This window comes from Leopardus geoffroyi, chromosome A2, assembly GCF_018350155.1.
Source record: "Leopardus geoffroyi isolate Oge1 chromosome A2, O.geoffroyi_Oge1_pat1.0, whole genome shotgun sequence".
NCBI classification, from domain to species: Eukaryota; Metazoa; Chordata; class Mammalia; order Carnivora; family Felidae; genus Leopardus; species Leopardus geoffroyi.
Window position 1 is genome coordinate 139,083,726 of NC_059331.1, and position 18,871 is coordinate 139,102,596.

Consider the following 18,871-nt stretch of genomic DNA (forward strand, 5'->3'; position numbering starts at 1 on the left):
TTTTTGGAGACTGTGTTTCAAATTATTATTAATGATGCTCATTAATTTATACTGAACTATTCATCTTTGGTCTTGCTGAACTAGTCAAGCATTTTTTTCCCTTTCTTTTTCCCTGGAAAATTCATGCAGAAAAATATCAAAGCAAAATTAAGCTGCCATAAAGTAATAAAACAATCTTTCATGCTGTTTGGTCATTGCAGTGAAATCACAGGGGCAAGAAAATTGAAGTACTCGTCTTGACATAGCTTTTATTACCAAGGAAAGTGAACAGAATTCAAGGTTCTTGTGTTGTCATGGTCAAAACATAGAGCAGTTCATGGGGAAAATTGTTTTTGGAGAATTGCATGACTTCGACACTTCCACTGAAAAAGAACGGAAAGAACATTTATGGCTTGCATTTACTGAGTGCTCAATAAGCATTTGATCGATTGATTGGCTGATTAATTGGCTGATTGGTTGGTGGACACTTTATGCAATGACTACTTCTTTAAAACACATTGTTGTGTCATTGATCTGGTAATTTTTGTGGGTCAAATTGTGTCTCCATTTCCATCAGGACATGGAGTACATATTATTTCTTACAACATAAAATGGAAGTTATTCTTCTCCCCCAAAAAGTACTATATTGAAATAGTAAGATATTTGTATTTGTGGTCTGAGCCACCCTGAGATGGTAACATAGGAAAGATATTCTGAAACCAGAGAAATTAAACTTTTGGTGTCAAATCCACATAGGTAGTAATATAATAATGTCAAATCTTGAGAAATAAATTTTGAGTTGCTTAGCTTAAGGTTAGCATTATGTATTAATGATTCCACTCTCATAAAATGAAAGTAAAAGTGCATTAAGGAATTGATGTATTTGGAGCACATAGATCCTCAAATTATACCATTCAAACTCAAGTGCAGGTCTGAAATAGTCCAAGGACTTTTGTCTATGTGTCATAGATTTGTTGACCAAGAGCTAGTTCTATTGACTAAGAGTTAGTTGTGGTGGTTGTTGGTGAAAAAGTTATCTTCCTGAGCAAAATAGAGAAGAATAGACATCACTATTGCAAAACTGGGTCAGTCCTAGGCTTACTCCATTCACAGAAACCTAGCCTTAATATAGAACTCCTTTAAATAAGTGAAACAACAGGAAATTAACTGCTTTGCTGGGATGATATTGCAATGCTAAACTTGAGGAAAGTCACTAAAACCAGTGTGTCTTCACAGGCTACTTCAAGTAAAGATGCTGTGTTTTGTTTTGGTCTATGCATCTGTGCATATCACATATTTCCTGCTTTGTTCTGAAGCGACTAATGTCAAATGTCACATGTTTCATAATCATGTAAAAGAGGATTTGTTAGTCTTTGCCTGATATCAGCGATGAGCCCTTAGTGCTGAGTAAATTCAAAAGAAATAACACTTTAGTTACACTTTGAAGTTTCCAGTTATAAACAGGTTTCCTAGGTTATAGGAAAGGATTATATTAAACTACTACTAGAAGTAGTTCTATGACATTTTTTTAGGATTTAATATATTCCAGGTGCTGTGCAAAGCACTTTAAAGAACATTTTATATTTAATTCTGTCAGTATCCGTATGAGGTACGTTCTTCTTCTTGTCACTACTGTTACAATTCTCATTTTCCAGATAAAGATATTGAACTCAGAAAAGTTAAGGAATTTGTTCATGGTCATACTTATGAATAGGAATCCATTAATAAACAAGAATCAGGATTTTTAAAATAAATTTCTTTGGAATATTATTTGTAAAATATTTTTGAAAAAAGTTACTGGGCAGCAACTATATTGCAACATCCTAGACAAAGCAGAACATGCATTTTTATTGGTTTCATCCATGTCTTCCCAGGCCCAGGTTCAGTTTCCTTGGGGAAACAGATACAACCTTGGTCCCCAAATCCCTCTCTTATCTGGTGTCCCTGTAAGGGGCAGCCTTCCTCTTAGAAGTCTGCTTATGACATTCTCTTCCATGGTTTTCTATGCTTGCTGTGGTTTCCAGGGGGCTTTGCTGATATTAGACCTCTTGGCCTTTGATAGTTCCTCTCATGGTGTCCATCTCTGGTTCTTCACTGGAGCCTCCTCAGTATTGTTGCAACGTCTCTGATAGGGTCGTAACACATCATGCTACTCTAACAGATACACATTGAGGTGGACAGAGAAAACCAATTCTTGTCCATGTTATGCTAATATCCTAGGTCATGAACAAAAAGTTACACCATACAACCCTAGTAAAACTGCTCAGCAGCTAGATGGCTCATTCTTTACATTTCAGCCCCTTTTCCTAGGGCCAGTGCACATATTTCTAGCTATTTGATGAGAAGACATTAGCATTCACTTATGAAGCAGAGATATATTGAGCTCCTACGTTAAGTGCCAGCCTGTGTGTTTGGCACTAGATATGCTATGGAAAGAGAAAACCCGAATTCCTGACTTCATAGAGCTCACTGTCCAGTAAACTGAGAATTCCCTCTGAAGTACTTAATACTTAAAAGAATCCCTCCTCTCTAACTGCCAACGAGTCATCAAGTTGGTGAACTTGAAGGTATCTAGTGGTGTGTTTCCTCTCCAGTTTGTACAGGGCTCAAGAAATGAAAGGGTGGTTGATATTCCCCAGATACTTTCTCAGAAGATAGGAGCTCGAAGGAGATTCAGAAACAGACTCTCCTATGTTGTCTGTTGGGGCTCACACAAATAAAAATGGCACCTGGCTGACCTTGTGAAGCACTCAGGATTCCTGGAATATACCTGAATTCACAGAGGGGCCATATTCCAGCCCTGGCCCTTGGACTTTTGCTACTTATCTATTCCATTAGGTCATATATAGCATATATTAAAAATTATAACATAACTTTTCACCTAAGATCACAGAAATTTAGAATTGTAAAAGACCTTAGAAATCACTTAGTTGTTCATTCAGTAAATATTTGTTTAGTACCCACTGTGCTTGCTGCTGTCTTTTTCATCATCATGCAAAAGAGGAAACAGATTCAGAGAGGAGGATATTTGTTCTCTTTTAGGAACTGGCAGATGGGCTACGCTCCTGTTGTTTTCAGAGCACATACCAAATAGTCATTGAATGATTTCAAGATAGCCCCTTGTATTAGTCAGGGTTTTCCAGGGAAACAGATAATAAGATCTCTAATATCTGTCTATCTATCTATCTATCTATCTATCTATCTATCATCTCTCTATCTATCATTTATATGTTTATTGGGAGAGTAGGAGATAAAGAAATTTATTGTAAGGTATTGGCTCACATGATTCTGGAAGTTGAGAAGTCCCATGATCTGCCATCTGCAAGATGGAGACACAGGAAGACTGATGATATAGACAGCCAATGGTTAGAATCCAGTCTGAGTCTGAAGGCCTGAGAACCAAGTGTTCTAAGGGCAGGAGAAGATTAATGTCGCAGCTCAATCAATCAGGCAGAGAGCAAATTCAACCTTCCTCTGCCTTTTTGTTCTGTTCAGGCCCTCAATAGATTGGTTACTGCCCAACCACCTCTGGGAGAGCTATCTGCTTTTACTCATTCCACCAATTCAAATGCTGATCTCTTCTGAACACACCCTCACAGACACACCCATAATGTTTAAGAAGCTCTCTGGGTATCCCTTGGCCCAGTCAAATTGACACATAAAACTAACCAATGCACTCTTTTGTCATCCCTGCCCATAGACATTCTAGCCACTGGAACCTTCTTTCACAGGTGGTAGGTTTATGTACTCTCTTGCTTTCTTCCAATAGGCATCACATTGTGGTAAAAGAAACATTATGAATTGCTGATATTTGATCAATGTTCAGCCATGTTTTTACTAACAAAAGGTAATTTCATATGATTCATCTTAAGACATGCCCTGCTGCCATGTACAAATGCTTTCAAGATCAAAGCTAATATTATTTCTCTCTTACTCTTCCCACATGTGCGTGCACACACACACAAACACACATATCATATAATTGTTTCTCCAGGACATGTGGTTAGTAAGGAGAAAACGAGGGCCAAAATTTGTATTTTCCAAATACAGGGTTTGTGTTGGATATTCTCCATTTGCCCTTCTACTCTAGACCCTTCCCCAGGAAACTGTCCACTGCAGACTAATCAACAGGGCTCCCTTGTCCCCTGGCTTCTGCAGGAGATCAGAGTTCAGGAGGAGAGAGCTTTGGGATATTTATCCCCAACCTGCTTTCCTGCCAGACCCTGGCTTGGAAGTACTTGTGTCCTTCTACCTGTGACCAAAGCGCATGCTCAGTGTCCTCTCCCACACTTAATGCTCTTTGTTTGGTTCTATAATCCCTGCCCTCCTGAGCTAGGGGAGGTAAGCCCCAGGAGCTTCACTACCTATTGTTTTCTCTTAACCCTCCTCTCATTTGTTTAACAGTCCTTTCTGTAATAGTTTCTCTATTAATAGTCTCTTCACTTACCCCTTTGACTCTGCCATCCATTCATTTTCTCCCAGGGCACAGATCCAGAGTTACTTCCTGGCTATGAAGTTAGTTTTGCGTATATTAATTTATATTTGTTATGTATATAAGTTTTGAGGGTATATTTGCATAGCTTATACCTGCAGGCTAGGCTAAGGACTAAGACTTGTAAATATCTTTGGGTAGGAAGAACAATTAATATACCCACAAATGGTATTTATGTATACTTGTAATCCCAAAACTAATTGTCAATTATTAATTAAGACCTTTTATCTTCATTGGAAGTTTTAAAATAAGAAAATACTGGCTAAGTTTAGCTTCCTAATATGAAATGCAAGACAATACTCAAACATTTATGAAATATAATTACATTTTCCAACTATTACTTTTCTATTAATTATTAACTCTGGGCAAAACATTAAATCAAATACAGTATAAATTTGGCTGCGAATCTTTGCTAGTTTTACAGTGTTTAGTCTTTGCCTATGATATATATAATTATATGCCATAAGCAAGGGAAAAAATTAAAATATTTTTAATACATTGGGATACCATTTTGTTCTCCAAGTACACATTGGCTTAGTCCTCCTACCTTCCAAACTAGCTCATTGCTAGAACAAACATTTACTGAGCACTTGTTATGCATCAGCATTGTGTTTAGTGATGTGGGACAATCAGGAGATTTATGGGGAATCATATTCTGGATTCTAGAAGATTCCTTGACATTGTCACATGCCCATGAAGCATTGGTTGGTAAGAATCAAAATGAAAACCCAGGTCTTGTGGTTCTGGTTTAATCTTTCTTTTCTTAAAACTGCACCACACTCATCGGGTATTCAGTACTTGGCTATATCAGTAACCAGATATTAGAAGGCAGAGAAAAGCAGCCTTCAAAAAAAGTTCATTTTTCCTCCGGGTAAGAGGTAAAGTTATAAGCTTCAGAGCTCCTTAAAATAAGATAAGAGTAGTCAATAAATAAAAATGTATGATATTTCGTATCTGTATCTGCTTATTCATTTAGTCCTCATAGGGTGGGATAGGAAAGCACTAAAGACACATGCTAGACCCTCCATCTTTAATTATTTTCTGGAAATAATAAGTATGTGTTAATGAATTACAAGGCCATATGAAAGACTACATCACAGAAACTCATCTCCCAATTTCTCCCCCAAAACAGAAGCTAGTTTTGGCATCGTTTATGGAGGATTTCTAGGTTTCTGCGTGTGTTGGGGGGGTCAAGGGAGAAGGAGGGAATGGAATATTAAAACAAGTGGATTGGACCAGTTTGTTGAGAGAGCCCTTGATAGATAGGCCAAATGAAAGATGGAAGGAAGAGTGACTACAGACAATTCTTTGACTCTGTTAAATAAGAACCTAGGATATTTAAGATTTCCACAATTATTTATATAGTTCCATAAAATGTAGTTGCAGCTTTTATAGGTATTAATGGAGCTTATTTTTACTTTTTAGCTATAATCAAGGGAAATGGAAATGATTTTTGATGTCAGAGAACATCTACTTAGAGTTGTTTTTTTGTTGTTTTTTTTTTTGCAGGGAAGGGGGTTAGAATCATTAAGAGTAGCCTCCAAACCTGGAATAAGATAATGGAAAGTTATATATATTTCACAAAGGGTAAAAATTACTTTAATCGATACTAAATTCCACTGTTCAACCACAGTTTCAGGGGCTGATGTGGAAATCTGACATATTCTTGACAATTCCTGTATTGGATTCCTTTAGCTCCATGCTATAGGCTCTTCCACTTGAACTAAGCCAAAAGTGGGTGACATAAAATTGTTTATTTTTTGACATATTTGCTGACTACTACTTCCTGAAAATCAGTGAGCTACTATCTTGGTAAAACACTTAATAGGGGTAGCTTCTTCAAAGTCAGCTCTGCCTGGGCTTCAAATCAATGCTGTGCTTCTTGGCAGTAAGGATAAAAAGGAAATCGGAGTAAATTACACTGTTCTCATATTATACAAAAGAAGGCCACAAATTAGCTCTTCTGGAGAGACAAAACTTATCCTAGTAATAAACTCTAAAAAGGACTATTTAGTAAAAAAAAAAAAAAAAAAAACAAAAACAAAAAACAAAACAAAACAAAAAACCACATTTCCTTGCTGCAATTGTAAAGGATTATAGAAACAGTTCAACTCTTTTTTCAGTTGCGATTCCCAAGAAAAGAAATTACCTTAATGACTCTTCATTTGCCACCTCCAGAAACAAGCAATTTGAGTATTTCTTTTATTATGATGTATTAGAACTTCATTAATAAGGAAGCCTTCCAAGTAGGCTATCATTTTTTGAGAAAGATCACACTGTGCTAAATAATGAGATATGGGAATACATTGAACAGCTTGACTTCTGCTGACTTTTACTTAAGAGTGTGAAGTGTTTTAAATTAGACTATGTTAGTATTGATGAAACGTGCACAAGGGGGGAAAATAATTTAAAGGCTTTGTTCCATTTTGAGAGCTAGATAAATTGTATAATTTAAAAATAAATCACTGTGACCTGGCAGTAAGGAAACAACAACTCTCAAATGCTGTTGGAGAGAATGGGAATGTGGACAACGAAGGCAATTCAGTAATAGCTATCAAATTTACAATGCGTTTATTCGTTGATCTGACTATTACCCATACAGATTAGAATTTGCCCCTAGATAAACTTGTAAAAGTATACCTAAATAGATGGATAAGAGCATTCACTGCAGTATTTTTGAAATAACAGAAGACAAACATTACAAAACTAATCTGAATACACAATAAGAATGATTAAATTAAATGTGCATTCATTTAACAGCACACCCCAAGCCATTAAGAAGTATAATGTAATTCTATATATATGCTGATATGGAAAGGATTCTGGGATGGATTGGTAGGTTAATATGCTAGATATAGACCTAGATTATACAGTAATCCCCCCCTTATCTCTAGGGAATATATCCCAGGACCCCCTGTGCAGAAACCACAGACATTACCAAATCCTATCCGTACTATGTTTTTTCTTATACATGCACACCTAAGATAAAGTTTATTTTATAAATTAGGCACAGTAAGAGATTAACAATGATAACTAATAATAAAATGGAACAGTTATAACTGGACTGTAATAAAAGTTATGTGAATGTGGTCTCTCCCAAAATACTTTATTGAATTGCATTTATCCTTTTTGTGATGATGTGAGATGATAAAATACCAATATGATGATATGAAGTGAGGTGAATGACATAGGCACCATGACATAACATTAGGCTATTGCTGACCTTCTTTCTGATGGTACGTTGGAAGGAGGATCATTTGCTTCTTGGCTGGGGTTGACCACAGGTAACTAAAACTGAGGAAAGTGAAGCTACAGATGAGGGGAACTACTATAATGTCTCCTTTGGATCATTTAAAAAGCAGAAACATCTACAAGTATAAGTAATGTAGATATACTGATATTTATATCAATTTACATATTGAAGAGCCATATGCATCTTACCCATTGGGTGCTTCTTTGGACTTCAAAGGTGAATATGTAAAGCATTGGCTTTGGCAGAGAGAGGCTCTGGTTAGGGGTGGATTGCTGGGTGCTTCTGAGTTTTTTGTTTGTTTTGTTTTTCCAGTCTGGATAGCTTTCTATACAGTTTGTTTTTTCTAACCATGTACATCCAATACATTTATTTTTTTTTAAATACCAGTGAGTATTTTGAAGTAAGTCATTATTGTTGGTCTTCAGTTTTATATACTTCAAAAAACTATTAAATAATATTTTATAAAATAATAAAGCACTATTGTTAACTTTACCAATATCGTGAAGCATGACAGACTCTAGCACATGACGGACTGCACTGCCAGGAAATCTACTCAAGTCAGCCACGTAATATTCTCCTCACAAACAGAGGCTGCCACTGCAACCATCTTCCCCATATTAAGAGTGCATCTCTAACATGTGGGGAGAATAGATCTGCTCAGTGAGGTCAGTTGGAGACATCATATCTACCTCCCTTCTGAGCAAGAAAATTTGAAATCAATTATTACAATTGTTTTCCTGTTTTGTTGTAAGACAATAAACTATAAAACAAAGGCTTTTCTAAACATCCATGATTTAACGAATCTAACTTTGATTAAGAACGGAGAAAAAATTGGTTGCATATTTCCCATGGACCCTGTATTTGAACACAGCAAACACTATTTTGGAAGCAATTCCAAAAAGAAATGATAAAATGACTGTTTTGTGCTCTTTTGAATTTTTTCAGAATTGCGACTTGTGGTGAGCCCCTCTGTGTGTCTGGATCAGAGCATACAGTTAAAGCAGAGTACTCTGAGTGACCTTTTAAAAACAGTGAAGCCACATATGTGGAAACCATGGGACTGGCAACGTGAACAGCTGTAAGCTAATCATTTTGAATTGTTCTATCCAGCATGCATTTTTGGAGACAGCTAACAAGAGAAAACTCCTGAAGATATCGAGGGGGTATTACATGTTTGAATGATTAGGTTCTATTACATAAAATTTCAGCTATCTCTTCTTAATAAAGAACACCATCATTGATTTTCTCCTAGACTAATTCAAACCTCTCCTGCCAAAAAATAAACATTTGGGTAAATAGGACTCTTATCTAGGAAGTTACATTAATGGAAATTGAATTTGAAACCTTGACAATGTGAAACTATAAAATTTTAACTTCTAGGGGCGCCTGGGTGGCGCAGTCGGTTAAGCGTCCGACTTCAGCCAGGTCACGATCTCGCGGTCCGGGAGTTCGAGCCCCGCGTCAGGCTCTGGGCTGATGGCTCAGAGCCTGGAGCCTGTTTCCGATTCTGTGTCTCCCTCTCTCTCTGCCCCTCCCCCGTTCATGCTCTGTCTCTCTCTGTCCCAAAAATAAATAAACGTTGAAAAAAAAAAAATGTCAACTAAAATGTGAAATTTGGGATGTTGACTTTTTAAAAAAAAAAAAAAAAAAAAAAAAAAAATTTAACTTCCATTTTGTACTCAAATGACATTGCCCTGGTCTATGAGTATGGCTGAATGATTTTTTTTCTAGCTAATATATTTTTTTATGGCCCTTATGATCTAAGAAAGCAACTGCAGGGTACCAAGTTATTTAAGTTTCCTCCAGGAAAATGATTTTTCAATGTAGATAGATTATAGTGAAAAATTAAGAGATTTTCTTTATCTTATCCAAGAGACAGAATAGTTTACCTCATCTAATTTTATAATTATTAGGTAGAATTTCCACAGTTAACAGTATTTATTGAAGAATCATATGCACCTCTGTTTACCTAAGACTTCAAAGGTTGAAATTGCATAGTCTGTTCATTGATTAAACTTAGATATGAAACATAGAAACATCATGCAAAAAGCAAACAGTTAAACATTTTGGTATCTTTTATGAGGAAAGCATATTTGTTTAATCACAAAGTATTAGTGTTAATTTTCCTTTGTAGACTGAAGTGTTTACTTCATGCTCTGTGCTTTAAATTAATCCAGAATTATCTGTGGTGATGGTTATTGGGTAGAATCAAACTAGTGGGGAATGTATGTTGGCATATTTTGGTGACCTGTCTACTACTGAGAAATATAATAGTATCTCTTGTCAAGAAGGTAGAGCAAAGGCAATCGAGGGCAGGACTGGAAAATGTCAGGTTTCACTGTTCCCTAAACTATAATTTGTATCACTTTTGTAGTGATGGTACATACATGACCAATGTACATCTTTGAAATCTTTAAACCTCATTTCAGGTATTTTCCTACCTTTCTTTCAAAAAAAAAGTATTTTAATTAAATCTACCAGAGTGGAGAACTCTTATCAGTTTGATCTCCTCTCTCTCTCTGTACCTGTATATGTACCTGTAGTGATGCTAATGAGCAGTGGGATTGCTGAAGGAAACCCACACATGGAAGGCTGAGGTCCAACAAAGGATAGATGAGTGTACAAAGCTTCGAGGTAATTTGCAAATTACATACCCTAAGTTATGGAGCATTAGCTATGCTGTTTTATTTTTTAGGAATGAAACAACAGTCCTTGCTCCACATGAAACAATCTTTAGAGCTGAAGAACTGTCTGTGATTCTTAAAGCATATGTGTTGGTGACATCTTTAAGCCCTTTGCGTGCATTCATTCATTCAACCGGCGCGGTTTGGAATCCACCAAAGAAAAAACGCTTCACTGTCAAGGTAAAATTCCATCGAAGCTGTTATTTCATTCAAAGTATATTAAAGATAAGTAAAGTGAGTTGAACTGCCTTTCTCTGACCTTTATGATTATCAAATCCCATTGAACAAAGATTGCATCATTTTATTGCTGCAAGTGGAGATTTTCATTTAATAGGTGCAGGCTCCAAAATGAACTGGAAGCAGCTTAATTCACTAGGGATCACAAAAGTTACATCTTGTTTTCTCAATTCATCTTTTTAGTTCAAGTCTTTGACCCATTACAAAGCTAATTCTCAGCTGTATTCTGTTTTCTTGACTTTCCACTTATTTAAGAAAAATATACTCATTGCAACAAATGAAAATATTACTTTTCCCTTATGTTTTTTTCTTCATTCTTAGGAAGCAAAATACCTATTTTGTCACAGTAGTCAATATGGAATATTTCCTAAGTGAAAAACAAAGCTCTCAAGTGTGCCTAAGATAGTAAGTCGTGATATAAAGCATGATGAGAAAGTTTTCTGGGAAGCACTTAATAATAACTCCCCAAAAATTTAGTTATAAAAGGTAACTCAGGTTGCCTCAGTTGAAAATAAGGTCTAGCGACAACATATTGGGTAAATTTTAAGAAGTTTCCAACTTTACAGAAATAATCATTCAGAGGACAGGTAAGAGGAAATAGGAGGAAATTGAAAGAACACTCAAGTGCTTTGGTTTGTATGTTCTTTCAATTTCTTCCTGTTTTCTCTTACCTGTCCTCTGAACAATTATTTCTGTAAAATCAAAAATTCCTTCAAAGAACAAATACTACATGATCCTACTTATGTAACAATCTAACTTTGCAAACACGGGGCACCTGGGTGGCTCAGTCGTCTAAGCATCCAACTCTTTATTTCAGCTCAGGTCATAATCTCATGGTTTGTGAGACTGAGCCTCGCGTCCAGCTCTGTGCTAACAGAGTGGAGCCTGCTTGGGATTCTCTCCCTTCCCCCCGCCCCACCCCCCATCCTTCCTCTGCTTGTGCTCTTTCTTTCTCTCTCTCTCTCAAAAATAAATAAACATTATAAAAAATAGAAATAAAATTGTCAAACTCACAAAAGCAGAGAGAAAATAGAATGATAGTTACCAGGGGTGGGGGGGAAAAGAGGAGATGAGAAAATGTTGGTCAACTGGTACAAAGTTTCAGTTATGCAAGATCAGTATGACCTAGAGTTCTACGTATAGCATAATGCCTGCAGTTAATAAGATTTGCTAAGAGAGTAGATCTTATGTTAAGTGTCCTTATCGCTAAATAATACATAATATATAGGTACGTACACACATACATACATACACATGGGTGGGAGGTAAAATTTGGATGGGATAGATATGTTATGGCTTGATTGTGAGGTTGGATTCATGGGTGTAGTTATCTCCAAACTCATCAGATTGAATATGTTAAATAGGTATAGCTTTTTGTATCTCAATCATAATAAAATGTTGTTGTTGTTTTTAAAAAGAATGTGCAATGCCTTTCATAGCTTCAAGAGATTCAGAAGTAACTGAACCTGATTTTTTTTCAGAGTTTATCTTATATAAACTACATTGTAAATTCTGGAAAATCTTCCAATAGTGAAAAATTTTTAAATGGCTCATTTAAATACTGTCAATTAAAAAAAAGGATCAGCATGATAAAAGGTGCAAATGCTATATTCCTTAGTAAAATAGATGGCTGACATTTGAGGGAAATAGTGTTGATGACTTAAGTCATAAGATACTTTACTTAAAGAACAATTATTGTAACTATATCAACATAGGTGTTTTTTAGTTAGTTATGAAAAAGTAGCATCAAATTTGGTTTGTTTTTCGCGTTATCTCCTACCAGTCTTCACGGTGGCTATTTATTTTTACCTAAGTACCTTTAATTATTTTCAGATTTCTGTTTATATTAGGTTGAATGATATGAAATTGCTAGTATGTAGCCATTCTTGACTTACAAAAAATTGCAGTTTCATATGATGCAACCTAATTTTTGGAACTCAGGTACTGAGAGATAAAAGAATCATATCACTAAATTCATGTCACATTCACGCATTCAGCAAATGTTTACGGAGCCCAGTCCAAAATCCCTGTTCTTGTAGAATTTGCCATTAGCCATCGGTGCAAGACTCCCACATCTATTTATATAATCCATTTCATCCCTATTCCCCATGCAATTCCTTGGGGCAGCATTACAATGATTTAATGTGCATCTTTTTGTTTAGGTTATTGTAAAAATGCAGTTTTGTTTTGTTATGCATATATGTGCTTTTAATTTACATAAATTGTATTGTATTAGAGATTTTTTTCTTCTAACTTTTTTATGTGAAGCACTACATATTTTCGGGAAGGAAACACCCACGCTGTTATGTGTCCACCTCCTGTGTTACTTTGCACTGATTAACTGTATTCCATGATGTATTGCGTTACACTTCACTTAACCAGCGTTCCAGTGAGAGACCCCTTGATTGTTCCAACTCTCGACTAATCCAAATAGTGCCGCAAATGGACAAATTCTTGTATTAGACTCTTAATGAACCTGAATCTATTTGTTCTGGAAAACATATACCTACCATTGGACTTGCTGGGTCATCAGCTATGGGTTCATTTGATAGAATTCAATAATGCCAGCTTACCCTCCAGAACGCCTGTGCCAGTTTCTGTGCCATTATCAGTCTTTCCATGTCCCGACAACCTGCCCAACACTTAACCTTTCCAGCTTGCAACAGGTGAACAGTAGTATCTTACTCTCACAAATGGCTCAATTTGTCATCTGTTAACTTTATCCTTGGTATCCTTTGTTGATCAGAAATCTTCAATTGATTCATCAAATTAAACTTTCCCTATAATTTCTGCTTTAGAGATTTAGTTCCAGAAGTTGTTTCTTATCTTTAAGTCACAGGGGTGGGCTTCTTCATTTTCTTCTATTACCTTTATAATTTTTCCAGGACATACAAATATTTTATTCAACTAGAGTTCACCTTTGATCCAGAATTTTTTTCTATATAATCAATTTTCATGGGCTAAAAACTCATCATTTCCCATGACTATAATATCACTTTTATTGTATAAGTTCCTATTTGTATATGGAGCTGCCTCTGAGCTCTCTGTTCTGTTCCAGTTGGCCCACTTGTTTTATTATTTTGACAGTGTACATACATCTTAACACCTGGCAGGGAGGTTGCTCCTTCTACTTTTTCTTTTCAAAATCAAATTAACTATGGTATAGACATTTATTTCCTCATAAATATTTTAGCATTCAAGTATATTTTTAAGATCCTCCAGTAATTTCAATATATAATCACATAAAATTTATAGATTAATTTTTGAATAATAATAACATTATTATTATTATATTTGTAATATTGTCTCTTGAGTCAGATCATTTTGTTTTTCCTTTATTAGAGTTTAAAATATTTTCTCTAGAAAGATCTTGTATGTTCTTATGTTTATTTCTAGATTCCTTAGAATATTTGTTGATATGCTTTTTGACATTGAATTGTGTAGTTGGTTATTGCTAGGATAGAGAAATACTATTTTTGAAGTTGAACTTGTATTTGGTAAGCTTGTGTCAATAATTTTATCATCAGTATCATTAGGTTTGAGTTTTTAAGGCAGATGATTATTTTATCTGCAAATAAAGTCATGTTAATTTCCTTTTTAAAAAATAATTTTTTAAGGTTTATTTTTGAGAGGGAGACAGAGTGTGAGAAAGGGAGGGCCAGAAACAGAGGGAGACACAGAATCCGAAGCAGGCTCCAATCTCTGAGCTGTCAGCACAGAGCCGGATGCAGGGCTCAAACTCACAAACCTCGAGATCATGACCTAAACTGAAGTCGGACACTTAACCGACTGAGCCACCCAGCTGCTCCTTAATCTCCTTTTTAATTCTTACATATCTTTTCTCTTTCTTTCTTTCCCTTTACTAATTTTGGTCAGAACCTCCAGTACTTTCTTTAAGGGTAGAAATGAGAGTTAAGTGTTCTCAAATTGTGCTTCATCTTAAAAGGAGTGTAGCTGAAGCTTCTCTCTTAAGTAAAATGCTTGCAGTAGGTTTTGGTCTTTAATTTTTATAATTCCTGCCAAAGTAGGGAGGATAATATAAATAACCACAAAGTATCCATCAGTGTGTTACAACGATTGCAATATATGGATAATTTTGTTTCATCTGCACCCTCTCCACTCCTCTTCCCAGACAACAGTTTATTTTGAAACAAATCCCAGACATCACATGATTTCCTTTGTAAACCTTTTTAGAGCGTAATTTTGAGAGAGACGGATTTATAAACTTTACAAAGTTAAATAAGTTCCCTTTTGTTTTTAGTTAGCTAGGAGTCTTCACCATAAAAAGATTTTGAACTTTATACATGCTTTTTCCTGCATTAATAAAATTATATGATTTTTTCCTCCTCAGGTTTATTTTTGTGGTATATTACATCGCTAGATTTTCTTTTAATAAAACCTCCTTGCATCACTGAGATGAAACCTATGTGATTATTTGGGACTATTTTGCAATAATGTGTTGGATTTGTTTAGTTACGATTTTTATATCTATGTTCATAAATGATATGGACCTATAATTGTATTTTCTTATGTTTCTCTTACCTGGTGTTTAGAGTTGAGATTACTGGATAAAATAGGACTAGATAACTTTCACTCTTTTTCAATTTTTTTGGAACAACTCGTGTAAGATAGGAATTGGCTCGCCAGATTGCTTAACGACACCCTCCCCTATTTGTTTCTCTACTTACTGAGTGTTTCCAATTTGGGCCTGAAGTCTTTACTCCTTAATTCTGGAAAATGTGTTTTCATCATTGCTTGAAAAATTTTTGCTCACTGTTTTTCCTTCCTTTCTTCTGTTGTCCAGATTTTGACCCCTTCATTTCATGTGGAGAAACCCCTTAAGAAGTATGCATATTTTTACTTACACCAATTTATTTCTTATTTTATTTCCTCTTGATTCTTTATCATTTCTTTTTCACATTTGATTTTGCGCCTGTCTTCCTTGAATATATTATTTCCTTGACTATATTAATCATGCTTTTTAAAAATTCCTAGTCCATTAGTTTTAGAAGTCACTGTTCTATCCATTGCACCACAGGGTCCTGAGTCTATTACTAGTTTTAGTAGCAATGTATGTGTCTTTTACTTTGTTGCCTTACTTTTACTTTGCTTGCCCCCTACTGGAGGTAGCTGTACTTTTCATGTGTCCCTGTTTTGTTCTTTGAGCTGAAGTGCTCCTGCAGATACTCTGTATTCCAATGGGTCTGCTCTTTGGGGAAGGTCAGTCCTGTAGGAGTCCCCAAGGAGATGGCACAGAATGAGTTCCAGGCGTCACAAAAACCACTTTCAATCAATTCTCTCTGCTGCCACTCTTGCAGGTGGTTTCTCTGGTCAGAATTTTACTCCCTAAACCCTTAAGAAGTAAATAAAGCCTTGGGAGGAAGCACTTCTCTCCATTATAATCCATCAGACTTGAGGTTTGGGAGACAATGGAGTGGAGGAGTGAATATGAGATGTGTTACAATCTCACACTTCTCATCAAGTCTTCACCTGAGCAGGACATAATCACCCCAGAATTAAGCAGCCTGAGTCCTGGGGTGGATTTTACAGGGGCTCACAGGGGAGAGGCAGGAGGAAAACAAAAATACTTTCCTCCATTCTGTCCCCTCAAAGAAGCCTCTGGCACCCACCCTCCCCACACTCCAGTCATCCTGACCATTGCCACCACTGGACAGACCAGTTCAAAACGGCTTGCACAATCCCCTTCACACAGATTTTTATTATTTGTCCTTTTGAAGTATCCCCCCCCCTTTTTTCTTCTTTATTTAAGCATCACTTCTCCTAGCCCCAGTAGAAATGACTGGTAGAAATAAAACACTTTTTACCTACAGTAATCTCCCCTTACCCGCAGTTTTGCTTTTCGCAATTTCTGTTCCCCGCCACCAAAGGCTTCTGGAAGCAGATGATCCTCCTCCTGATGAATCAGCAGAAGGGCAATAGTAGCCTAACCCTACGTCACGTGCCTATGTCATTCACCTCACCTCCTCCCTCACAAGCATTTTATCATCTCACATCATCACAAGAAGCAGGGTGAGTACAGCACAAGAAGATATTTTGAGAGAGAGAGAGAGAGAGAGAGACAGAGAGAGAGATCACATTCACATAACTTTTAATACAGCCCATTGTTACAACTGTTCTACTTTATTATTAGTTACTGTTGTTAATCTCTTACTGTGCCTAATTTATAAATTAAACTTTATCTTAGGTGTGTATGTGTAAGAAAAAAACAGTACATACAGAGTTCAGTAGTATCCGTGGTATCCGTGGTTTCAAGCATCCACGGGGGGTCTTGAAACAGACCCCCCCCCCCGTGGATAATGGGAGACTACTGTATTTCTTGAAGGTAAAGCACGAGAAAAGAAAGCTCTTTGTGATTTGGTTCTCTTTAGATTTTCATGCTTTATTCACTAGTTTGTTTCTCATTCATATCCTTGTCGCGTCTGCAGGACAGAGGCAAGCAGTAGATGTAGCACTGGAAAGCATGCAGTTCTAGTCATTTTTATCCTCTCCTTGGAATTTGTCTTTTCAAGATCTTGCCTGATTACTCTGGACAATACCGTTATCAGCTCTCACAGGGAGGTAGTACAGCTTCCTGGGTTAACGTTCCAGAGAGCGATTATTTCCTTACGAGGTCAAAGTTATACAGGATGCTATGGCTAGATTTCTGAAAACAAGGGAGTGTCTATTTACCCTTCAAGTGAAGTGCTTGTTGCTTCAGCTAAAACAAATAGATTTTACTTATCTGTGAAATCACTTGACCATCCTCCAAAACTGCTTCCTCCTGATAGTTTTAGATGTGAAAAATATGCGGAAACGGTTCTCAATGCTAATGTGGAAGACAGGACCAAGATCCACTCTGAAGCCTGACTATGTGACATCAAAGTTTTACTGGCTTTAAATTCTGTGGAAGCACAATTGTGTGTGTGTGTGTGTGTGTGTGTGTGTGTGTGTGTGCATTGAGTCCTTGACTCAAAGGCTGAATTGCTTAGTTAAATCAGTCGTGATTTATGTATGCACTGTGCAGTGAGGCAAACCTACTAAACTGGTTATCAGTGGCCACTTATAGAATATTCTGGCAGTTAGTGGAAGTATGAAAGTAATAACAGCTATAACTATGAGCTCATTTATTTCCAATTAGGTTTGCTGCTGAGATATTTTACCTGCCAAAGCTTTAGGGAGACTTGAAAAATATCAAGAAATGCAAATTTGAGAAATAATGAAAAATAGATACTTTATAAAGTAAATTTTTTTCTAAGATCTCCTTCTATACAATAAAAACAATTTAAAATGTAAGTGTTAGGTGTTTCCAAAGGATGTTCAAATTTAAAACTGAGGGGAAGTGGGGTGCCTGGGTGGCTCAGTTGGTTGAACGTGCAGTTCTGGATTTCGGCTCAGGTTGTGATCCCCGGGTGGTGAAATCAAGCTCCTTGTCGGGCTCCACACTGAGCGATGAGCCTGTTAGGATTCTAGCTTTCCCTATCCTTCTGCCCCTATCCCCCACATCCTCTCTCTCTTGCTCGCTCACTCTCTCTCAAAAAAAAAAGTGAGGGGAACATAGAAAACAGGAAAGAAAATTAATAACAAATGTAACATTTGTTTACTATATCCTTTGATTCCGTTTTAAAACAACCATTTAGAGGTGCCTGGGTCTGGGTGGCTTAGTCAGTTGAGTGTCTGACTCATGATTTCAACTCAGGTCATGATCCCAGGGTCCTGAGACTGAGCCCACTGCGTTGGGCAGCACTGGGCGTGGAGCCTGCTTAAGATTCTCTCTCTGCCTCTTCCTCCTCCCCCTCCACCCCACACTTGCACTTGCTCACTCTTTCTCTCTTAAAAAAATAAGTTGCTGCTAAAGCAGTGTCAATTTTCTTGGTGAATATAATAAATCCAATTTTAAGCCATATTTTATTCAGCAACTTCTTCCCTTAAAATGCTTTCAATTCAATTACAAAACCCTCCAGTTTTATCCATGAATTCATGACTGGAACTCTTACATGAACATTCTAACTGTAAATTTTGTTCAAATGGGTCCATGGCTGTCTTTATGCACAGGTCATATAGATTAACGGCAAGAAATGTCATAAATTTAAATTTGGCTCTTACAGTAAAAAGTCACGATTTATCCCTTTATCCATTCTAGTTATCCAGCAGAGAGGAAGCTCTCATATCTGTAACTTCTTTATGACGTCTGGAGATTCTTTATACCTGTGATCAGAACAGACTGCT

General features: G+C 36.5%; 1 protein-coding gene across 7 annotated transcripts in view; it reads left to right on the forward strand.

Annotated features, from left to right (window-relative positions):
* CPED1 (cadherin like and PC-esterase domain containing 1) overlaps nucleotides 1–18,871 on the forward strand; it is a 282,494-nt gene that overhangs the window by 87,544 nt on the left and 176,079 nt on the right. For all 7 annotated transcript variants that reach the window (XM_045495428.1, XM_045495426.1, XM_045495430.1 and 4 more), the window contains 2 exons: nucleotides 8,670–8,802; nucleotides 10,420–10,588. In XM_045495428.1, the coding sequence (XP_045351384.1) occupies nucleotides 8,670–8,802; nucleotides 10,420–10,588 (302 nt within the window). The remainder of the gene's footprint in view (nucleotides 1–8,669; nucleotides 8,803–10,419; nucleotides 10,589–18,871) is intronic.